The sequence below is a fragment of the Phaethon aethereus genome (assembly GCF_964289735.1).
Source record: "Phaethon aethereus genome assembly, chromosome: 3".
In the NCBI taxonomy this organism is placed as follows: Eukaryota; Metazoa; Chordata; class Aves; order Phaethontiformes; family Phaethontidae; genus Phaethon; species Phaethon aethereus.
In genome coordinates, this window is record NC_138576.1 from 105,575,645 (window position 1) to 105,600,575 (window position 24,931).

General features: G+C 39.7%; 1 protein-coding gene across 1 annotated transcript in view; it reads left to right on the top strand.

Moving 5' to 3' along the window:
- Positions 1-207: 207 nt before the first annotated feature.
- Positions 208-24,931, top strand: part of KCNK2 (potassium two pore domain channel subfamily K member 2) — a gene marked incomplete at its 5' end in the record, with an annotated part of 99,937 nt that continues 75,213 nt past the window's right edge. Inside the window, one exon of the mRNA XM_081998060.1 lies at positions 208-241. Within this exon, the coding sequence (XP_081854186.1) occupies positions 208-241 (34 nt within the window). The remainder of the gene's footprint in view (positions 242-24,931) is intronic.

A 24,931-nucleotide genomic window follows, 5' to 3' on the forward strand; every position in this document is an offset into this window, starting at 1 on the left:
GTCATAATTAGTAACTCACTAGTTTACTTTTATGTGTACATTGAGTATTTTGGACAGGAAATACAGAGAGAGAGAACATACGTGTACTTCAGAAGAGAATATGTTATGATGAAATGACTTGTTCGGAAGACTCCTTAAAGACAGCGATATAGGAAATGCTTTATCTTAGAACAAAAGGATGGTGACTTCTGAATATCACATCACCAAATGAGGAACCCACAAGCAAGACATAATTTTTACTGTAAGTACCACGACTACAGACAAATACTTGATTTGGTTAAACTTTACAGTTTTTAATCAGTTTCCATAACTTGAGATGGGGGACTAGAATGTAGAATTAGATTAATTGATTAGTAATTAAATCAGAGAAAATGTGTCAATGACATACATAATCATTCTAAATAAAGGTGTCTTATTTTAGTTAATGGCCTTTCTTTTGAAATGTTGATTTTGTAGTAAGGTCTGTTTAGATGCAACACTTGTGTATATACTGAAGATTTGCTATATTTGAATGACAAAATTTAGGCAAATTGCATCAGTTATCCAGTGTGCTATTACTGAGAATGCTTATTTGGGAACCCGGAGATATCCTTAACTTTGATCTGATCACATATATCACTTAAATACATATTTATTTATATATAATGACGTGATGATTACTTTGGAGCTTGGGGATTAAGACACTGTTGAATAGACGGATCTTTATTAAAAAAACCCAAGCACTTAAAACATGCTTTCTCTTAAACATATTAGTGTGAATAATCTCTACCATAACCAGATATTGGAGATCCTTGTGTTTTTATCTGGGAATTGTCAGCAGATATGTATGTTTGGACTGGAAAGTTTTCTCAGGTCCTGAGGAAAATCCTAGCCAAAATCCGAGAAAGAAAAAATTAATGATATAATACTTAGGCCGCATGAAAGAGGAAAATCTGTTCACAGATCTCTACCAGACTAGGGACTTGCACTGAAGGTTTCTGAATTAGAGACAAGTTTTTTGAGCTACCACAAAAGGAGGTGTTCTGGGTTTACAATATTTGCTTTTGTGCATTTTTTGTTCTGTTGGGGTTTTTTTCCCCCTTTTTTTCCCCCCCCAAAATTTAGAAAATGTTTGTTTCCTTCCAATGTGATGTATGAGTGTTCTTTTGTTTGTGAGCAGGAATTTTCTCCTTCTGCTTGGTTGTCTGTAGCCCTCACTGAGCATAAGAGTAAACAAAATCTTGAGTAATTGTGTTGGATTGGGGATAAAAACCGTATCACCTTCATAATGGAACTTTTAGTGCCATGTAATGGAACTTTATTCTTTGATGCAGTTCTGTTGTTTGCAGAGTTATGTGTCTCCTTTAGATCATTGTCTACTGTTCAACATTTCTGAAAGTGAACTAGAATTTATCTTTCTTTTGAATGCTTAATTACGCTGAAATGATACCTTCCAAAAAATGCTTTTTATTGAAGGACCACTTTGCCTAGAATTAATTGAATCCTTTATCTTATACTCCTTTTACTGCTTTAAGGTGTGTACCATGGATGTGAATGTTCAGTCTCAACTCCTGATTAAAAAGCCCAGCCTATGGTGATTTCTCCTTGTTTTACTTTCTTTTCTTCTCTGCTCTCTCAGCATGTCAGTGATTACATAATTTTTTTCTAGAATTAGTTTAACATTGCTTTTTGAAGCAGTGTCAGAAGCTTTAGATGATAACCTGTCAACCATTGGCATTACAGCTGAAAAATGAGCAAGTTAGGAAGACTACTTAAGAATCTTTAGGAAGCTGATGAACTCGAGCATGTATTTTTAAATACTGAAAACAAACATCAACATCAAGTTATTTTCTATCATTTTTCATCCCATGATTCTAAAGAGTATGGAAAACTGCTGAGGTAAGTTATATGGAGGTACCAAGACTGCTGTAGCACCCAAGTAGAGCTGTTCCATAGCCTGCAGCACCACTACAAACTCATGACAAATGAAGAATACATTGAAAAAACGTATTAAAACAAAGTCTAAAGGAGACCTCAGGCAGGCAGAATGTAATTACCTAACTAGAATTTAAGTAAGGCCACAGGACCACCTGGGAAGGAAGGTGTTGCTCGCTGTTAGTAGGGTGCCAGGCAGGAAAGGTTTTTAGATTATTTACTACAGAAAGTAGCCTACAGTGCAGTCATAATTTAAAATGATAGAATACTAAAGAGAAAAATGTACAGTGTCAGTAATTTTCAACCTAGTAATGAAGCATAAGGGAACAGAGCCATCATACTATATTATGCAATCTGTATTTTATAGAATGTATGAATATAACCTCAGTTACTTGCTGTCTTGGTGAAATTGGGTGAAAGTGGGTGAAATTACACCAACTTAATAATAAAAAACCAAAAAGTACTTTTCAAAAGAAAAGGGAAGGAAGCAGCAACTCTGTCCTCTCTGAAATGGAAGTTTCATATAGGGGTTTGGATTACTAGGACACAACCCTCTTCTGTTATCTATCTATGGCATTAAATCTGAGCGTACATTAGAATACATCTCAAAAGAGAGCTGGTGCACCACACATGAGAGGAAGGTGGAGGTAAATATTAGTCATGGGCTGTAGCACAAAACCCTTTTCACATGAAAAACCAAATATAGTGCAAACAAGCCAACAAGACCAGGCATGATTTGCTTCGAAGGTTGTGTCCAACAGATATTTAATCTGTACGTCTTCAGGGTTATTGATGCTTTTTCAGTATTTGCAAGACAGTTGTTGCCAGAAAAGCCATAATGTAAAATGAGAAAGGTGAACTAAGAACAGAAATAAAGAAAAGTCACGAACAGCCTAATACCACAAACAGCACCTCAACTTCTTTCTCTGAGGGTGCTGGAGAAGCTGGATAAAAGTCTGTTAAGAGACTGGGAAAGAGAAAATATTTCTAGTATTTCTAAATTCCTTAGAAATAGGTATTATGTTTGAAAGAGGAGGAGAAAAGGTAGAAGGTTGTCTCAGAACTGGCACTCATTGTTTGACTAACTGTTCGCCTTGCAGGTATTTTTGGTGCATACTAGATCATGCTCCAGCCAAATGGATGATGTTTTATTCCTGTAGCCTATGTTCTATTATTCCATTGGTCTGCAAACTTTCTAGTTTTCTAGATTAGTTAAAGAGCTGCATCAGTAAATATAGCCAGGCATTTCCCAGCCCACTACAGCTGACTTAATTTGCAGAGATTATTCAAATTTATGTTTGCTTAGTATGTATGCTCTGTGTTTCTCCTGGCCCTTGGTGAGAATTCTACTGTGGTCAAGATTTTAAATTTGGAAGTATGCCAAGTGCAGGAACAGGGGAAAGCTGAAAATTGTCTGGGAGAAGGTAATGAGACAGGGTTTGAAAAAGAGCAAAAAAATAGATGGAAATTAATTCCTAACACCTTTAAAGTGTGAAGTAAAAAAGATAAGCAGTAGTGGCAAAGCACATTTGAGAAGTTGAGAGGCATCATGTTGAGACTAAGTAGATTTTTCATACTTTTATTTTAATATGATTGATTGATATAGATAAAATAGATGGTAGTTTAATTTTCTCATATGTATAACCACTTCCCATCTTAATTAATCTGTAATTAAAAGAGAGGATTTCCTTCCTACATCCACTTCTGGAAGAGAAAGAAACTGCACTATGCTGGCAGGCAAATTTGTATAACATTCAACACAGTATAATGCTGAGATCTTCAGTATGATGCGGTAAACCACAAAATAACATCAAGACAAATATCTTTTTGGCCTCCTTCCACTGTTTTATTTATTACATCCTTCTTCATTTTTGACTGGTGGAGAGGAAAAAAATGCATGATTTAAAGTAGTCATGACCACTTTTTAGCAATTTTGTGTTTTGAGACAATACTTACTACATGAAACATTACAGTAAATGCATAGAGTTGTCCATGCATGATTTTTGAGTTACTCAAAGAGAGCACATCTTTCTAAAGAGAGGTCAGAATAGGCTGGGGAGGGATGATTTTATTCATGTATTGTTTCCTGTAAAGATAAAATGCAAGCTGAGAGTGAAATGTAATATACTGTAGTCTGGGATTCCACAGCGGTCTAGCACAAGTTTGCTGGGTTTTTTTCTACCTCCTCTTTCACATCCCCAGGACTTTAGTACAGGATCTAAAAATTCCTTTCATTACTGTTCTGTCTGCACACTTTGACTCATTGAACCCATAAAGTTTGGGCAGGTTATGGTTCCTGTTGATACAAACAAAAGAGTCTTCTGAATAAGCATTGAGCAAATACAGCCATGACTTTGAGTTTTGGCCTCCTGAAGCATTGTGGCAATAGCACTCTCCTAAATCAGTGTCAGTGACAAGAGTGCCAGAACATCAGCCTATCTTCAGTGTTCACCTTCTGTTCCTCACGTTTCAGAAGGAGTTGGAGATCAGCTTTCTCTGGTCCCTGTTTATTCTTTGAAGTAGCATGACTAGTACTTAGTGGATCAAGTAGGTGCTATGTTCTCTGTAAATTACTGTAACTGCCACAGGCGAAATGCTGCTCTGCAGCTGTGCAAGGGTAGAGTGCCAAAGCAAGGGGTTCTGGTGGTGGGACCAAGGGAGGTGCGTGGCTGAGAGCCATTAGCGACGAGGCTGTGACATTTAGTGCTCAGCCTGTGCGGATTGGGGAAGAAGAGAAAAGAACCAAGAGCTAACCCAGGCAAGAGAGACCCTGCCGTCAGAAAGAGGGTGCCTGGTGATAGAGCTTTCTGCAGAGAGCTTTTTAACTCTCACCTCTACCTAGATCAAACTGACCTCAGTACAGCTCCGCAGCTTTCCATCCCTGTATGCTTCAAAAAATTAAAGTCCTTTCTGTGCTTAGACTGAAGAAACTCCAGCAAAAAACGGACAATTTTGAGAGATTGAGTTCTGGGTTGTAACTTTAATTCTTTTGCTGAAATGCCAATAATTTACAAGGCAGCATTAGCAGTAAGTTTTTTTTCTTTCTTAAACTTAGTAAAATCCACCCTCCACAAGGAAGACTATGTCTTTTAATTCTTGCAATAAATCCATTGCATTGCAGGGACACTTAACTAAGTATTTGATACTTTTTTTTTTAAAAAAAACTCATGTATTCTATGTTATGAAACACTGAGAAAGATTTAAAAAATTGCTCTCTAATATATGCTTTACACACATTCTGCAAGAATCTGCACTCTCAGATCTATAAAGACATGCTGTTCTCAAGCATAAAAGTGAAATTCCTTCACCAGTTTATAATATTTTAAACACAAATACATTTTAACTAACTGCTACATTTATTTCAGAAAAATATGAAACTGAAAACAAAACTTGGGATGCATGAACCTACATGAAATAGCGAAAACATTAAATTGCCAGCTAGTGAGCTCGAAGCATCAAATTTTGCAAAGATCTAGTTAAAAAAAGTAGGAAGAGAATCAGGATGCTTTTAAAAAGAACATTGTTTCTTTTCTCCATAATACCAAGGTCAGGTTGGACCGGGCTCTGAGCAACCTGATGTAGTTGAAGATGTCCCTGCTCATTGCAGGGGGGTTGGACTAGGTGATCTTTAAAGGTCCCTTCCAAACCAAACTATTCTATGATTCTACGAATATCTAAAATGCTTTAATTAATGCCTAAATTAAAAGGAAGGTATTTTCTCCCCTGTCTAGGGTGTATAGTAAATATTGAGTTAGATGGAGTGCCTCTTTTTTTTTTTTAAATTGAAGCTAAAACTGCGGAGCTTCATTCTTTCCTGGATGGGTAGTCCTTTTGTAGCAGATAACTTTGCATGGGCCAAACCTTGTATCAAAGCTGAAAAAAATTATTTTCATTTCACATGTTTGTACTAAAAATGTTATGTGTAGATTATTTAGGAGAAAAATTATTTTGACTTGTTCTCTCCCTCAAAGATTTGGAGTAATATATGCCGTATCATAGTGTAAACTGTCTGTTAATACCAGAAAAAAAATCTTTCTTAACAGTCACATGAATGATGGTTGCTGAACAGTTCATTTGAGAACTCATCATGCTGCATAGTAATAACAGAATCTCCAGTTTATTATCCTTTATGCCACTGAGAAATGCCTGCTGTTTTGTTGTTCTGTTTTCATTGTCATCATGTTCCGAACCCGAAATGTATCACTGTCTAAAAATGTGTTGGTAGGTAATAGAGAAAGGCAAGTGAAAGGTCAAATCTCTTGCAAACTGGTAAAACCACATAACTTAAATTTAAATAGAAACCACATTATATGTCCAGAGATAAATAACTTATGGGTTGTAGTATAATTTATAAAATAAAGAACATTATCATTAAGGGCACCTGGGACTGTAGCGCTGATGAGTAAGCCAAAACTCCCATTGACTTGCCTTTAGATATGTTCTGCGTTCTTGTCTGGTTGAGGTAAGGGCATTTGTTTGGATTTTTTCTACTGCATCTAATACCTCTTATTTTTTCCCACTCTTCACAAAAATAGGTGTACAGAACAAAAATTCCTCAGTTGGAGGCACGCCCACATACTGATTTTATCTTGCTAATATCGCCATTATTCCCCCAAATAGATCCTTCCATTTTCCCACCTACCATTTGCTTTGTATTTGCTCACAAATCAACTTAGCGTATTGTGTGCACTTATGTACACACAAGAAAGTTAGCAGAATGTTAAAGAAAGTGCTGACATCATGCTCTGTTTTCTCAGACTTGTAACTTTACCTCCAAAGGACTCTTAAGAGGTTGCTGCAGGATCCCTTCAAAGTCTCATTCTGCCCCCATTCCTTGGCTGATGAGGATAGGTGCAGAGATGTTACCACCATACCAGAAGTGGCGGGAGGGATGCAGAGGCCGTACCAGAAGTGGTGCAGGTGATCTTCATCACATGGAAGACAGGAGCTCAGATCATATCCCCACCTATAAACACATGGCTTGAGGTTGTGCAGCCTCAATATCTCTGAGAGTTGAATCTTCACCCCCTTTTTGGAGTACTCTCATCATGTAAGTCAATGAGGCCATACATGCTATCCCACATATATACCAGAAGAGATCTGCTTTCAGCCCCATTGCTCCTCTCACATGGAGAAAGCAGAGCCTTGAGCACCTGCTTACACGTTCAAATAAGAGACTGTATTTGACTATTACAGTACCAGTGCTGCCCAAACTGCTTCTGTCCAACTCTCCTGTGGAAAGGGAAGCAGATCAGCAGGGTCCATCTGTAATGTGCACGTGTTGCTGGCTAAGCCTGGTGTACATAGTCTGATCTCTCAAACAAATACGCATTTGCTTCCAAAGAAGTCCAGACAGGCAGAAATCAAACATTGAGCTGAGTGCAACGTTTTGGAAATCACAATGAACTTATATATGTTTAAAAGTGTGTTACCTCCAGTATAACATTGGCTATTGCAAAGAACCAAATCAAATACTGAAACAATATCCACTACCAATTCATGTAGGAAAAGGTTTCTAAAGTTTTCCTGAGGCTTTTTTTAGAATGTTGTGGTTCTTCAGATGGGACATCAACTACTTTCAAATGTTATTGTAATTATTTTAAGGAATTTTGAAAACTGTTGGTTGAGAAGAGTATAAAAAACACAGTTGCAGAAATAATCCGGTCTGGGACTGAAATGGAAGGCTGTATAGCCCCTGTTGCTGATGTCTATGCAGAAATAACATGATGAAAAGTGATAAGACATCATCATACTTTTGCTTCAATTTGGAAAACCCATGTAAAGAATAAACTGTAGGAGTCTGAAAGTAAAATCCCATTAACATATGAGTCACTGCTGCTTGGTTTTGATGACCTCTGGAATGCAATTTCCTATGAACAGAACAGTTGCAAGAAAATGGCAGAGAAGGACCTCACTGAAGAGCTCTGCTGACGTAGCTTTGCCCTGCTGTAGTCAGTATTTCGGAATGTGAGCTATACTTCACCATCTGTCTTCTGGGCCACAATGATCTTCCTTCATTAGCAAACACAGAGAGGCAAGAGACTCAGGAGATGCTGCACACTACATCTTTCCTTGTTCTTTGTACGTGCTGCTTGGAGTTGGGTCCTTTTTGGGACTGTGGCAATTACCACCTAATGTGACAGCAATGGCTTCATGGTGGTTCTGCGACTTACTGAGAAATGTCCAGCGCTCAGCCTGTGAACCAAAGTAACAGTACTTGTCCTCTTCAAGGTGGGACGGAATCCTTGCCTTTACCAAAGTGTATGATACAAAAGTAAAATTAAGTGTCAAGCTCCATCGAAATCAATAACAAAACTCAGTGAAACCAAAGCTTCACTGAGCTGCTGCATGTGAACTGTGTTGCCACTTGCCCTACGGGCAAGTGTTCTGGGAATCTTTTCTTTAGCTACTTAGAGTTGCTGCAAGAGTCTTGGTTCTCTTGCTACATAATGCAACCTGATATTGAAAAATCCCAAAGAAGCTGATATATAACCTGTGCCTTTTTACCAAGGGTAAGAAAAGATTAATTTAATGAACAAGGAATTGGTAGCAAAGGTATACTTCTAGTATTCTTAACCACCATACAGTACACATATAAATTGCATCTGACAAGGCTATCCTTTATGAATATAAGGAGAAAAAACTGTTTTAACATAAGTAAAAGCCTCAGACAGAAGAAACCATATGTTACTGACCTTGCAAAATACAGATTTTTGGTCGTTTATATCCTTTATTCCATTAATGCTGTCTTCATACAGACTGTAAGGAGGCTGGGATACTTGTATTCAAGAATCTACTTCGGGTTTCTATTCAACTGAGGTATGTATCCAGCAGAAGGGGCCACCACCATGAAGAGCTCACCCAGACTGCTATTGTGTAGTAAAAAGAAGGCACACAGATGAGGAATGCAATTCTGCACAGAAGTTTTCTGTAAGTTACAGATGATATTGCTTCCATAGAGAACCGAGCACTTGTACAAGAAAGAGAACAACGTTTTCACAATGCAAACATGCTTAACACAAGTGCAAAGCTATGGAGTAGGGTGGCTTAAAAGATCAAATTGAAAACTGGTGGATATAACATGTCTCTCAACAGATATGTAATGACAGGAAAGAAAAATGCAGCTATATCCAGGAAACACATTTATCAACAGGGTATAAAAGTATTTGGGATTTCTAGTAAACCATAACAAACACTGCATAAATTCTGTTTTTAGCTGTGGGTGCAGAACAACTTCTTCATGAAAACTCAATTATTTTTTAAAGCTATGGGGAGACAGGACTGTAACAGGACAGTAATGTCAGAACTGTGAATGCCTTCAACTGTATGACTTGAGAGTGTGCTGTAAGGCAGCCGGTATGACAGATCTCGAGACAGAAAATCATCAGCTCTTGGGTCGTTCCCGGCACAAGTTGTCAGTCCTCAGAGTTAAGAACAGGGGGAAGTCTACTGACTTCCCTACTGAACTCCCGACTGTCTTTTTGAAATTCTCCAACTAGGCAGGCATTTGTCTGGGAACCTCTGTGTTGGCTGCTCCAAAATGTATTCATTGATCCATTGGGCACTGTGCACTTTTCATTTTAAACTAACATTAAAGCGTGCATTAGAGCTCTGTTTCCCATAATCTACGGGAAAAATTATGGGGTGGGAACTTTGCATTTACTGTGTTTATTCAACACTGCATAGTGTCTTAGCCTTGCACGGCTTTTGTGCATGGATGTAATTATACCCTGTACTCTAGCTATGGGTGTCTATTTGCATCACTGCAGAGTTAGCATATAGTAATAGGGATGTACGACACTCCTCAAAGCCTTCATCCAGATTGGTGGCAGACAGAACTAGACAGCAGGAATGCACATGTGGCACAGTGGGGACAAGGCTCTGTTGCTATTCTTTGCTACGATGAATTGGAGATGGTGAGAATATTTTCTGAGGTGTAATAAAATGTCTTTGATGACAGAAGCCAGTTTTTCAAGAAAAAAAACTTTGCTCACAGGAAAGCACTGGTTTAACTGAAACTTCCCATGGGAACCTGCATTTCAGCTCCACCATGGACACAACAGTGCAACTGCCAGGCTAGTTAAGGTGGTGGATCAAGTAGATTAATACTGTCTCTTGACTCTTCCATATTCCAGGTGAGGGACCTGACCTACAGTCTAGTTGCTTTTGCAGGATGTGTGAGGGCCTTTTACTTAGCTCCTAACAAACAAACAAACAAAAGAAATTGTTTTAAAAAGTTTTCATTCTCACAGTATGTGGAAGAGGGCATTCACATGCATGGGAAGAGTCAGCTTCTGACTACCTGTGCAGCCAGAGCACATGTTGCCTTCTTAGTTTAGCTTCAGCAATTGTCTGGCTTCTTAGATCCTCCTCAGCAGCTAAGAAGTCATATCAGCCTCTGACGCCCTTTAGATGAAACAAGGAAAGGGTTTTATTTACCTAAACTAAGAAGAATAACTCTTAACCGCAGAGAAAATGGGGATGGAAAAATCCTGAAAAGAAAACATTTAGATAACCAAACAACCCACAGTCAGCCCATGTCCACTCTTCTGATTCATTTTCCTAGCTCTATCCACAAACACATATTTTGTTCCCTGTGAGTTGCCCAGAAAGGGTTGTCCTCCTATTCACTATGACATTTTTTCTATTTCACATGAGAACAAGCACAGCCTTTACTGCAATTTCTGAATGTATTATAAACAGAAGTATATTGTAGGGGAAAGTAACCTTGCTAACCTATGAAAATAACACAGAAAAGTGTGAGGATTATATTAGAAAGGGTAGAAAAGGGTTAGTAATATGAAGAAGTAGAAAAAGCAGAAAAAGGGTGTTCCAACTGCTTTTTAAATCTGCCTTTAAATTATTTATTTGGCACTTTGACAACTCACAATTTATTTTTTTTCTTTCGTCTTAATATTTAATCACAATTTTTAATTATATTAGTAACTTGAGGCTACTTCTTAGCTCAGCAATAGCTTCATCTTCTATTAATAAGCGACACATATCCTTAGCTTTGACACTTACTTTCTGCGAGTGTTTTGCTTTGGTAGAACATGCAGTCCAGGACATCATTGTAGCCTTTTAAATCTCAGATCTTCTCAAGTTATCAGCACAGTGTTTCTCCCTGATGATGATAACTTAGCATAAAAATGTTCGATTTTCACTCTGGTTCTTAGTGCTGCTGTTGCTAAAAATACAGAAGATCAGAGAACAAGTTCTTTAAAAAAAAAATCTTACTCTAAAAGAGATTATTCCAGACGATTTTTCTTCTCCTTAGTCTGTAGAAGGCACAGCCTGGTACCTGAGAGTTGTGGTTTGGAGAATGTTACATCTCAGTGTGTGTGACTGAAAGGGTTTGGGATGAAGGTCTTGGGTTTTTTGAGCTGCACGCCAAATGGACTCTCATGTTGGGGTTCCAGCACTCATGTGGCAGTGGGCTGCATTGTGGGGGTGGACCTGAGCCAATGGGTAGGACTTCATCTGGGATGCAGAGGCCATCCAGCCCAAATCCACAAGGGACCGGTAAAAGATGTGGGACTTGCTGAGCTACCCACTCTCCCCACAGCTCTCTGAAGTCTGTGTGGCTCTGGGCAGGCTGGAGAATGTGGCTTATGGGGTCAGGAAGATTGACCATCTCTCTGCTGTGCCTCTGAGACCGAGGTACTGTTTTTGCAGGCAGCATGTCAGATAAATCTTTTTTATAAATTGACCAGCCTCTATTTTACAACGTTAGGTTTTTGTTCTCATCCTCCCTATTGAGAGTTTGTTCCAGAAGCTGGCTTTTCTCATGCTTTTTGTGATTTCCAGCCAAAATTTATTCACAGAATGGTTTTGGGTTTGTGCCAACATGGTCCATTAGCTCAAAAAAGTCTTTTTGATTGATCTACACACAGCAATCAGATGTCTTCTCTGCCTTCATTTTGCCAGAATATGTCAGCCGAGCTCTTCAAGTTTCCTCTGACACAATCCATCTAGAAGTCTTTTCTGCTACTCTTTGGGTTAATTTTTGTGGAGCACGGATACTAGAACTAAGTGCACTTTTCTCACTGATGTTTCACTAGGGCCCGTGGGTTGGCAGGCAGCACTCTGATAGCACTTGCTGGCCAAACCCCACCTCCTATGTATCGTTGATACTAGCAAAAATAATCGGTATAAACCAGATGGTGGCTTTAACAGGACTTCTAATAAATTTGGTTAAAACAGACTAGAATAGCCCAGCTTATTATGTGGCACTTTGTATTAATAGAGTGATAACACCGGGATCAGGAACCAGAATGCACCAGCCCGCATGGGTAGTGCTGTTTGTAGGTGGGTCTGAAAGAATCAGTACCCCAAATGTGTGATGTTTGGTGGCTTTCTGCTCTGGGGCTGGCCACTTTACATTGCTTTCAGAAAGTGGTAACTCTCCCCATTCACTTAGAGGTGACCTACTGCTCATAAGAATCTCCTTCCTACAGCCACAAAGCTCAGACTCAGGTTGAAGCAAAGGTTTAAGGAGAATTGGACCCTGAACAGTCTTAGGCAGAAGTGTAACATTCCCTGTGCAATATTTTGCTTTGAACCAGAAGAGATCAAAAACAAGGGGAAGAAGAAGAGAAGCATCAGCTTCCCTCCCTCACAAGCTCCAGTGTTACATATACCTGATATACATCTACCAGTTTACCTGTTACAATTAGAAAGATTCATCACAGTTACAAGATCCAACCCGGGCACTTGCGTTGAATATCACCAAGAGCACTCTATGGTATCTGAAGAAGAGACAGAAAAAGAAACATGCATTCAGTGTCAGAAAAGTAGAAGAAAATGTGAGGGATGAAGGACCTGGAATAGCAGCTAAGGACTACAGCTATTGCGTCTGGGGCTCTCAAGAAATGCATCAGGCAGAGGGATTAAAGGAGAATTTTGTCTCTTCAAAAAGAAAAGTTTCTAATGAGAAAGGTTGGCAAAAGCTAGCTACTCTCTTTCCCAGTAACCTCAGGCCAGAGGCAGTGGATATTATTTAATAACCTACAATTAAAGAAGAGCAGTCTAATTATCAGTTTGCACTAAAAAAACAGTCGAATCACACTCTTTGAAAGAAAGAAATTCTGAGAGGATTAATTGCATGTGAAATACCCCAAAGAGAAATTTATTTAATATTTGTAAAAAACCCCATGCTTTTTCCCCTGTTTACGGGATCCTAATTTTGAGATCTGATTGCAGTAGAGAGTCCAAGACTGAGAGAGAAACCTATGAGATTCTGACTTACCTTTAGAAGCAGCTGCGTTAGTTTAGCAGGCTGCAGGACACTCTTGGGTGAGAATTCAAGTTTTACAAAGAAAAGAGGTGATGGCACAGTAGATTGGGCTGACAAACAAGTCGTCTTAAAAAAAAAGGATTGACAAAGTAAAAAAAAAAAACCCTTCAACAGTTCAATTCTCATGTGGAGTGAATTTGCAAGTACGTGGAAATTTACACTTGAAGGAAAAACTGGGGAACTAAACAATGTCTGGCCTTCGATAGAGCTACTATTTTGGCAAGAAACAAAACTATCTGTGGGAAGCTGTACCTAAAAGGAAATTAAGTGTAAGTATTCTGCACAGTGAAGAAGATTGCTCTGTGGAAATTGCTCAGATAGAGAGCTATTTCAGATGACTGAAATGCCTCCTTGAACATGAATGGAATTGTTGTTGCTTGTAAATTGGATATTGATACCCAGGTCAATATGAAATCTTAAGTCAATTGGAATAAAAACGAAAAAGCCCAGGTTGTGCAGTTCCATAATGGCTGTATACAAACTAAATGTAATTGTAAAGCAGTCCCTTGAAAACATAGAATTTTACTTGTTATTGAGGGAGACAGAAGCTGGAAATGCGTGTGGTACTTCATCTCACAGGGAGAATGTATAAGCTAGAAGGCCAGAAACACTTGGAGGCAGAAAGAAAAACAGATTAAAAAAAAAACCAAACTCAATTAAGATACAGACAGCAAAGAAAAAATTATAAGGCAAATGTCACAAAGAAAAAAAGAAAATTAAAATAGTCATTACAGTTGTAAGAGAACACTGAGGAAAATGTAGAAAAAAGTTCAGAAGTTGCTAAATATACATGCATGATTAAAGAAACATTTCTATCCACGATCATGATATCCATTATATATTTTGGTGATTTTAGAAACAAGTGTTCATTACAAAGGAGAAAAATGGCCCAGTTCTCTCAGTGCACATTTACAGCTGAGTACACAAAAAGTTAAACTGCAACCTGTTAAAAATTTCTTGTCCACAGGTAACTCCCTGTGTAATGTGGTCAAGTCACTGTTTTCTAGTTCCCTTTGATAAAGATGGACAAAACAGCACTTTTCCACCTCCAAGTATTTATGTAATAAAGAACACTTCACAATGTTTAACATATATATGCTATCGTCATGAGTCCGATACACACATCTTACCTAGCTAGACTGAGCAGCCTGTACTAGGGAGAAAATTTATGGTAAGGACTAAATGAATAAGCCACTTTCAACAACTGGCATGCCCTCCGTTCTAAATTAAGCTGTGACTGTGCTTTGGCTTGGTTCGTATGCTGATTTTGAATATGATGGGTAAGTGGGTTTCGTATCACTTTATCCAAAACCAAGCTCGGCACACTTTTTTTTTCCGGTAGGCTTTTGTTAGTGTTTGCCCTTTCTGCCTTCCCGCAGCTGGTGTTGCTCTGCTGAGCGCCCACAGAAACTTCTTGAGCAGGTTGGCTACTTCTGCGTCACGGTGTGTGGGAGTCCTTCCCATTTCCCTGGGCTCAGAAGCAGATGCAGGCTGGACGCCACTGCTGTACTGGGGCGATACCCAGGTCTGCACCGGGCATTCCCTTGTCCCCACACCTCTCAGCCCCAGCTCCCGTGCCAAGGAAAGCTCAAGCCCAGAGCCTGAGCATGAGCCATGGCATGTTGCAGCCGGGCGTTGGTCTGAACGCTCTGCGGAGCAGGACCCTGGGGCGTGCCAAGGCATGCATGGGAACGTAAATATAGGCACAGCCATAGATAATATGAGAACTGAATGCCTGTAAGTTTTTAGGCTCCCTTTGAAGTCGATGGGAATTTCCCTGAATAAGGTATGCGTAAAAATGGAATAAAACTGTTCGGTTTTAGCCTGTTAGGACAAGGGTGCCAATAGTAAATGCTTTATTGCCGAAATCGTAAGCAGCTAAATATTTGGGGATTAAGAATACTCCACCCAATGGCTTGCTGGTTAAAACATTTACAGGGAGGTAGAAGGTGTGAGCCCAGATTTCTTATTCTGTCTTTTGGATGGATGCTTGAGCTACTGGGCTGCACTCAGCGGTGCCTTTTAGCTTTTTGTTCTCTCCCTTTCCTTCCTCCCTTCCCACTTTTTACTCTGTCCTAAAGTACTCAAGTACTTTACAAAGCCCACCAAAGCAACATCTGGAATCTGAACTGTGGACAGATTCTCCCGTGAGTGATTTCAACCCCAGAGCTCGACAGGGTTTAGCACACTTCTTCTTCTCTAGCGTTGCCCAGTGGCTAGTTGATAGCAGTTCCTGGAAGACTGTTATGAGTTCCTCTCACGGGTGACTGGCTTTCCCCATATGTTATATAGGGAACTCAGGTTCTAACTTCGGTCTGCATCAGCTGTGTTTGAAAGGTGACTAAAGTTAGATGCATCAGCGCAAAGTGTGGTGACTTTTAAATCACTGTGTTGACTAAGCCCAAAGCCAGTAAGAGCCGAGGTGAAATCACAAGAGATAATGACCAAGGCTTGTCTGACTTTTATTTACAGCGATGCAATCTAAGTCAGTGGGGTTGCTCCAATATGCAGTAACTGAGGAGACGTGAATCTGGACTGGAAGAAAGACTGGGTCACCTACCCTTGCCCTCGGTTATGTTATTGCACGCAGATAGACCATGTAATTCCTTTCACAAACTGGCGAACCTCCAGCCTCCAGCTTGACATTATATATTCTGTAGCATTGAACAAATATGAATCTAAGGAACGTAAAGGTACAGACTTTGCTACTGCAGCATCTTGTATGTCAGTATGTTTGTAGTAAGGGGCCTTAGGAATATTTATGGCAGGATAGGGGAACCCCATGCTGCAGGTCAGAAATTCACACATTCGAATGCTAGTAGTCTGTTCAGCTAAGTGATAGCTCTATCTTTGTTGCATTATAGGACTGTATAAACAAGTTCATTAAGCTACTGGTATTTGTTTCATTATTATAAACTGCTTGCAATATATTAATATTTTTTTAATGTTATAGTAATAATTAGAGCTCATAGCTAGTGTATCAATTCAAGATGCATAGATAACACAGAGGTATACCTATCTATCTTAAATGTGCAAGTGGCCTACTGAAGGTTGTGTTGCTGTTAGCTCTTCAGTAATTGTTATATATGGCTTTAATGTTACTTACTTTAAGAGAAACATGGCTAGGTGTAACACTTTAAGTATTAGTTGTCTTTTTCCATATAAAACTTTCTGCTAAATATTCAACACAGCAGCCATTGTGCGTATGTTCTTCCCTGAGTAGTCATTTTGAATGGCTAGTAATTCAGCAGTTATTGACAGGTTGCTTTCTTGTCTAAAAACAGATGAGTGTGTGGATCCTTGTACACAGCAGGTATTCAAGTAATAATGAAAGTGATTGATGATAAAAAGCTTTCTTTCTACTCTTCTGTCATCAACAACCTATCGGGATCAAGAGAACACTGGGATAGAAATTAATCTTCCTTGAGTTATTCTAAACAGTCAACTGATGGGAGATTTCTTTGATCTCATTCAGTTGAAATTGATTAATTCTGTTAATTACTCTGTTTGAACTGAGTTAGCAGTTATTTTCTGCGTCTTGCAGCATCCTTGATGGTTTGTCTTCTCGCATGCCAAACAAGTAAACTTGGTAAAGAATTTGGAGGGAGGTGGTGTCAGTGTAGTGTTTGCTGACTAAGATTGACGATGACTATCAGTGATAAATATCTGTAGAAGTGATCAGATGTAATTTGTTTCTGTACTTGGATTTTTCATTGAAACTGTCATTGGTTAAAATGCGTAAACAGTCCTTGGAGCAGGAACCCATGTCTTCCCCTGCCAAGTGAATACATAATCACTAAGCTGGGAGTGTTTTCTCTCTTTCTCCCTCTGTCCTTTTGCCATCTCATGAATCCTGAGTTCTACAGGAAGAACTGGGATTACACTAGACTTCTTTAATGCCTGCTGGATTATGGGATTGTCCCTTGAATCTCATGCCATCTCCTTATTACCCTGATGCCTGTTGGGTAGGTTCTGATTAACATTGATAGTGGGTGACTAATGTCCTACCTGGAGTCTGTTTTTTCCAGTAAGCAGACTGAATCTTACAAGCTAGAGGAGACACTTGGGGTGCTTGGGACTGCAAGAATAGGCTGAAATACACTAAAGGATTTGCCACATACTGAGGAGATGGCTGCTTAATGTTTGTTAGCCATCCTGACATCCATTTTTCCTCTAAATAGCTTTCAGTCAAAAATAAAATTAATTTATTATACTAAAATGTTAAGATTAAAAAGAAACCAAAAATCAGTGACTATTTCTGGAGAGAGGTATGAAAAATGAAACAATAGCACATGTTGTAGCTATGTCTCATTTTAGTTAGGCTTCAAGGTGATTTGTCTTTCCCATGTAGCCAGTAGGCACTTAAGCCAAAATAATTTCCAAAAGAGTTGTCACAGCCCTCTGGTGCTGGGATCCAGTTCTCTTGCATGTTGCCTGCCACGAGTTAGTCTTTGCTCTACAAAAATGCCTTTGGAGTGCTGCTCTGTGAGAGTGTAGGCTCAGCTGGAAGTCGGCAGCTAACTGACTCTGAAGAAGCCTTTTATGCAATAGGAAAGCAAAGCATAATGACAAGCTCAGTACTTGCTCTGGGGGTAAACAGGTCATTTACCTGTTTTCAGTAAAATTCTTTCTGCTGATGGCAAGGGAGGATAAACTTTCTAAGCACCCATGTAAGTGCACTACTATTTATAACACTCAGGTGTAAACCTTATTTTGCACAAAGATGTAAGTGAGCACAACAAATACAGCTCAGTAATATTTCCTAGAGACCAGACACAATCACAGGACAGCACACTTGAGTCCAGTAATGTATTAGGGTTGGTGATCTCTAGGTGTGGCTTCCTGGAACCGGGGGAGTCCCAGTGACAGGGTGCCTCCAGGAAAGTGAAAGATGTGGATTTAAATTCTTTTGTGGAGAAGAAATAATTGCAGTCATTTTTTCCCCATATCCTGAGAGAGTCTTCTGATCATTGTACATTGACATTTCTTTTATCTGTGTTTTAAAAGAAATTGGTGACCATCCCTACATTTTACATAAAGTTTGTTCTGCTAGCCTTCCAGAAAAGCCTACTAAATAAACTCCCCTGAGGAGATAAGTAAGGAAGGTTTATTTTCTGGATCAATTGGGCATAAGAATGCCATTAGTGTTGAGCAGCATGGTGGGAAGTGTATTTGCGTCCAGAAGCAGAAAGCTCGCTAAAGAACACCAGTGGTGAAAACCGAGCCACACGGAAATGAAAAGAAATAGTTTTTTCAGGATCACAACTTTGCGTATAGGCGCCTTGCCCACATCGGGTGCCGTGTCTGTCCCCTGCACAATGATACAGAAAAACCCAAAGTAGCTGACATAGAGGGAACTCCAGAACTGGCTTTGAGCCGGTTTGCCACGCTGAGAGGTCGGAGTTACTAGTTTGCCTGTGCTGCCGTGAAGACCACACCTGCCCTGCCTTCAGGAGCTGGCAATGTTTTTGTCTCGCGCCCCACAATCTTACGCACGCAGCGGCTTGCTCCGAATTCCCACGGGGCTCCTTGTGCGGGGTCCGGCTGTGATGTACGAGTATATCCAAAATCCTTCACATCTGGATCACACCTGTTTCTGTAGATTTGCTAGCAGGATGCAGGACCCGCTCCCTACGACCCTGTAAGTTAGGCATAAGGGATCTTTTTCCCACAAGTCTACCTTACTAGTTACAATATTGTGATCACAGCTGCCTTTCCAAAATATTCTAGGCAGTTTTTATGAGTAAGAAAAATCATCAGATCTTCCCTCTAAAATAAAGAAAGAATTTGCCAATGAGTCCCCAAGAATCTGGTACAAATGTTCAGCCTGAGGCTTCCTTACTCACTGCTTTTGTTGTGTTTCTTCCATTGAGATATTCTTACTGGATAACACCTTAAGTAAATTTTTCAAGTAGTAATCCCCTTAACACCTGAAGGTGTTCTGAGAGAGAACATGAAAAGCTAGGAAAGCAATAATTTCAGGAACTGGTTTATTTATGGCTTTCCTATTAGCTTTTCTTGGCAATCATGCTTCTTAAATTGGTATAATTCCATTAAAAAAAAAAATCACAGAAAGTTTACATAAATTGTTACAGGGGGTCATGTATGCTCTGTTGCCAATATAAATAATCTAGATTTTTTTTTCTTGAAGAATACCTTTTTACACTAGGATAACAAATTTTTTACAATCTTACTTTGCCCATACATGCGATAGGGCAAGCGAACTTTTTAGGCAAGTGATTATAAAAATGTTAAGATGTTGAGGATTTTAGAAATAGAACAACCTTCACGTCCAGGCTGCTAAAATGTCTTGGAAATTTTGTAATATTAATTTTAGCTGCTTTATGTGAAGGGGTCATAAAAAGCATCTTTCTCGCCAGCCACAGTTCTAACTGCATCTGGTTCTATTTGGTGCCTGGGGCATTTACATCTAGGGTATACTTATATTTGCTATGCAAAGAGGAAAATGTGGGCCAATCTTCCCCGATATTTTTTACCTACATTTCACTTCCAGCTGGAGACCAGCTTTTAATGTTCCCTCTAACAACTGAAAATAAAAGAGGAAGCTGTACAAAGCAGTGGATCCACTTCTTTGCGTGCCTAACGTCAGTAGCACTACACAACTGAAAGACCTTATTTCTAGCAAAAACATAAAGACAGATTTGCAGAATCTATCGTTAAAGCTGAAATGATGACTATGAACCTTTAGCTTGTCCTGCCAACGCAGCCCATGGCTGCCAGTCCAAGATTAAACCGCCAAGCCCAGGATTTCAAGGTCTATACTTTAAAGACTACTTCTTGCTGTCCAAGCACCTTACGAAAACTGGGCTCTGCTCACCCAGCTTTCTGCCTGCACGGTGCTAGTGGCATCGTGAGCACGGTGGGAAGGTTTGGTCGCTGGAAAGGGCAGGCAATCCTTTGCAGATAAAGCTATGAAGTTGTAATGCCCTGATTTTCAAAGTCAGACTTCTAATGTGATATGAAATTACCTCTCCACCTCTGTTTAGGTGCTTAAGTGTGGATCTGGGAGATAATTTTTTTGCTCAGAGTTTTAAAAGCTGAAATTTTATGCCTCTTTAAATTAACTAACCTTTACTTACAACTGTCCTATTTTGACATTAGCATTAGTGCACAGCTGAGTTTCACAGCGTGATTTGTGAGCTCTGTGCCTGGTGTGGGGGAAGGAGAAAATGACAAAATGCTTGAGAACAGATAAACTAAGAGGTCTATCCTTAGAACAAGCTATCAAATTAAAAAAAAAAAAACCCTACCAAATGCTGTCTTTTACAAAAAATCTGTAGCATCTTTTCCAGATGTATCTCCATGTAGCTTGAACGCGCAGAGGCTGCCAGAAAACGGGGTCTCTTGTGTGCATTTGAAAATAATTCATAGGTTTCATTGCACTTTCTCTTACGACTACTGCCATGTAGACTTGAGTCTGCTGGTTTTAAAACATAGATGATATTTAATGTTCTCCTTTTTTCATCTCCTCATTTGTATTCTTTATTTCTGCTAGCAAGTTCTTTCATTATCCCTGCATGATACTTACTTGGTATTGCCTGGGCTATTTTCTCTTCTCTTGTCTTTGTCTGGTTTGTTTTGTTTCTTACAAATTTTATTTGGGGATTACTCTGTAAGAGAAGCACTAATGCTATTTTAGGTGATTTCCAGTGTCCTCTGTCTATATTTTATTTTATTTACAGATTGTTGTGCCATAGGTCTGTGTCACTATTTCCAGAGTTCCCTAAAATATCGATGTAGCACTTTACAAATATAAAAATCAAATCCTCAGCTCCTCAAGACACAGTTTAAAAGTAAGCACCTGCTTACTTACTCGAGGAAAACTAACTTTAGAGACAGCAGGAACTTTGGCCATTCTCTTGTCAGGCCTGATGTGTGCAGTCTTGTATGTACATTCTTTTTCTTTCAAAATACTCCATGTTTTTTCTGGTCTGCAAGGACAATACAGAGATTAGGTTTCCATCTCATAAGTCATCCAGTAGTGCCATGAAAATCTACGAGGACAGTTGCATGATTGGTTCTAATGGGTGTGGACAGCCAGACATAAAATCTAGATATTCCCATTGTCAGTCTCCTATTTTGAAGAGACCACAACTAGCAAAAAAGAAAAACAAATTACAAACCAGCAGTTTTGTAGAACATTTTGATGATTACAGAAAAACATTTTGTAATCACCCCAAAGCACCACTGGCTTTCCCTCAAGGAGATCAGTAATTCAAAGTAGTAGTAAGATTTTCCTGTGCATAAATAATCCATAATAAAGGTGACATGTGGCAATTCACATTTATCATTGATGAGAATGGCATTGAAAAGTTAGTTATAATTATTGCTTCTGAAGCTGTCCAAGCATAACAGATTTGTGAAAGCAAATATGAAAAAACAGTGGCAGAACATGTGACAAATAAATCCCATTAGGTCTGGTAACACGACACGGGCAGGGAGGAAACCCACTGGGAGATTTGCAAGCCAGTAAAGAAAAATACACATTCACAATATTAATTACAACAGCGAATGCTTTATGGGTTCTAAAACAACTTCCCACTTGCTGCACATGGATAAATAGATAAGAATTACTAGTGATGGAAAGAATTAGAACCTAATTAAAACTGACAACTGAGCTGTATGAAAATAGATGGGCACATGTAAACATTTTTTCTAGTAATTGATGAGGTGAGAAACAATGGCTTTTCTGCTGAACAAACAATTCCTCACACTGTAAGACAGACACTCAGGGTAGGTGTAATAGCTCGCTAGTGAGGTAGGACTCATTAATACATATTCTAGTTGCACCACACATGCTTAACTCATTTAAAAATGTGAATTAAAGGTGATCACATATTTTTAAGTGGGACTGCTTTAAGGCTTTACCATTTTCAGAGGCAGATGAGGGCTGGGTATCACTTAGCTCAAGTGTCTCCTGCCTACTGCCTTCTCTTTGGCCTCCTGACGCTGGCGGTGGGCTGGGAGTGTGCGGTCTCAGCACGGTCGCTGGGAGCAGCCTCGTCCCTACCGCCTGCGAAGCACACGGTCTGTCTTCTCATTTGCTCAAAGGAGAAGCAGCTTGTACGCTATTAGTTTCTCGTTTAGTGTAAATTCCCGTCGCAGGATATGACTAATGGTTTAATGGCAGAATACAGTAGCATGGCATGGCCTTAATGTCGTAATTATCCATAACGAACTGACAGAGATCTTTCAATGTTTCCAAAGAAGTCAAGAGACAAGTCATTTGTAAGTCCCGCTGAATAAGTGAAATGAGCCTTACGATTACCTTGCTACGGAAGTCCAGCAGTATTTCTGCTGAGCTCTGTCATAACAAAACTTGCCGTAGCAAAGCCTTTAACGGGGTGTGTGGTTTGGCCCATTCCGAAGAGAAGCAGAGGTTTCCTGCTCTCGTGTCACAAGAAAGTACCGTGTCCTTTTGAGAGGAAGACGCTGTGTCCGCAAGCAAGGCCTGAAGCCTGCAGCAATACCTTGTCTGATCGAAGGCGTGGGTCCCCTGCGGCGAATTCAACAGGTGCCCATATGAAGGGTCTGTTGAAGTCATTGAGGGAAATGCCCTCGCTGGAAGCCTTGCCCTAACAGTCCCTGGGGAACATAGAAATCCTCGGCAACTAAATAGGAGTGAAGAAGGCTGGAACCTCTGGCAACTCGTATTAGGCAGCCGGTTAAAGGAGAAGAGCATTTACTGCACCCAGAGGTGGGGGCTTGGCAGGAGCCCCTTGCTCCGGGCACAAAGCAAGTGCTCTCCATGGCCTTCCAGGGAGGGGATGGCTCCCGCTACCAGAAAGAGGAAAAGAAAGTGTTAGCGACGGATAACGGTACTTTTTCTGTACGCTTTTTAAATTGGTCTTTCTAGGGTGATATTTTTCTGGAATAACTATTTCCTTACAAATGTGCTCCTGTCCAACCAAAGCTATGTTTAGATCTTCTACAGCTGTTATTTGTACGAATATGTGATTGCTATGTTTATCATGCAACTTTGACTTCCTCTGCATGCTGCATGCCTGTCTCTTTCGGCTGAGCCTACTTTTAACATTTCATAGAGTTGAGCAGCTTCCAGCAGCCACCGTCTGAGAGTAATGAGGCCATCCCAAACTCGTGCCAATACATTTTTAGACAGCATTTAACAGTCCTGTACTTTGTGAGTCTTTCTCATGTTAGCATGAAATACACAAACCTGCATACACTTAATCATAGAAGTTTATTTTTTTTTTTTTAGTTTGTTCAGATAAATCTCTGGCTCAGTAGCAAACCCATTTACTTGCAAGGTTGGAGCTCCGTGTTGTAGCCCCTTTTACTAGTTAATCTCGTCTGTGTTGGTCGGTGGTATATTTTGTCAGTGATATGCTGCATTTGAGTGTGTTTGTTTAGTAAAGCTCAGGCCTGATGATTCAAACTGGTCAAATGTCAGTTCCAAATTTGAGGGCAAAATGGTCACACACCATATTCAAACAATGTGTGGTGTACATTACAATAAAAATATTGGAGGGCATGACTCCACAGAACAAATGCTGGTGCTATAAAAGGTCTCCAGAAAATAGGAGTTGCTATACACAATGTTTTTTGTTGTACACCACAATAAAAATTACTGGGTTTCTTGCTGGATTTGAAGATGCCTGTCATTAAAGGTACCTACCGTATGTGGAGTGTCTATATCTGTAGTAGAAGTGAGAGAGCATAGCTCAAGTCCACTTTAAGTAAGCGGTACGCCCCAGCTGAGGATTACATCTGGGATGACAATAGGTGGAAAATATCAGCCAACTGAAAGTAGGTATTGGAGATATTTACTAGGTAATTAATGGAAATAATTACTTTCACGGAGACAGCTTTTCAAGCTATTAAAGTTAAGGCACCAAGGCAGTCATTCCTGGAGTGGATCTCAAAATGTTTACTGCCCGTTGGGTGGAATGCCTGAATTTAAGGCCTGATCCAAACCCTCCTGAAGCTATTGGGAGGCTTCCCACTGATTTCAAATTGTAAGCAATAAGTCTGACCCTTTTTCAGCTTTTAATAATAATTCCTCCACTCAAGGAAAAACAAAGTCTTATTCCAAATATTTAGATTGCTAAAGAAAGGCACGTAGTACTATTTTCCACAATATTTTACAGGTCAGCATGGAGAAAAATTTTCATGCCTGTTTTCCCATAGGATGGTGGAAGAAATCCTGTGAAACTGTTTTTTTCCATGAGATAGGAACAGACAGTGCTCACACAGGCTGATGGTTAAGAAACCTTTTTGTGAGAAAGGGGGAAAGATGATGGGTTTTTTGGTATAAAAAAGATCCAAGCGTGAAAATCTTTCATCTTCATGAATCCCTTGAGCAAAGGAGTATCAGCAGATAGGAGCAGGCATTTCACTTTTCTCATGTTGGAGGATTGGGAGTACGTCAATGAAGTCGACCATATGACTGAAGGTCTACTTCCAAAAGGGCTTGTTGGATTGGGCCCAACGGCTCTTGTTACTTGACAACTGCTTTGCTGGTTCACAGCGATGGGGAGCGATGAGCTACAGCTCAGACCGAAATAGCAGACGCAGCTTCGTGCCCTGTGCCACATCTCCTGGAGACGTGTGAACACACTAGGGAAGATTGGCGTGATTGATGTTGCTGAAATTGGAGTCCTGAGGAACTTAATATTACACTCATTTGTATTATGTCATATTGATACAGAGAAGCGTTAAAATAAGTGACTTCTAAAGTGT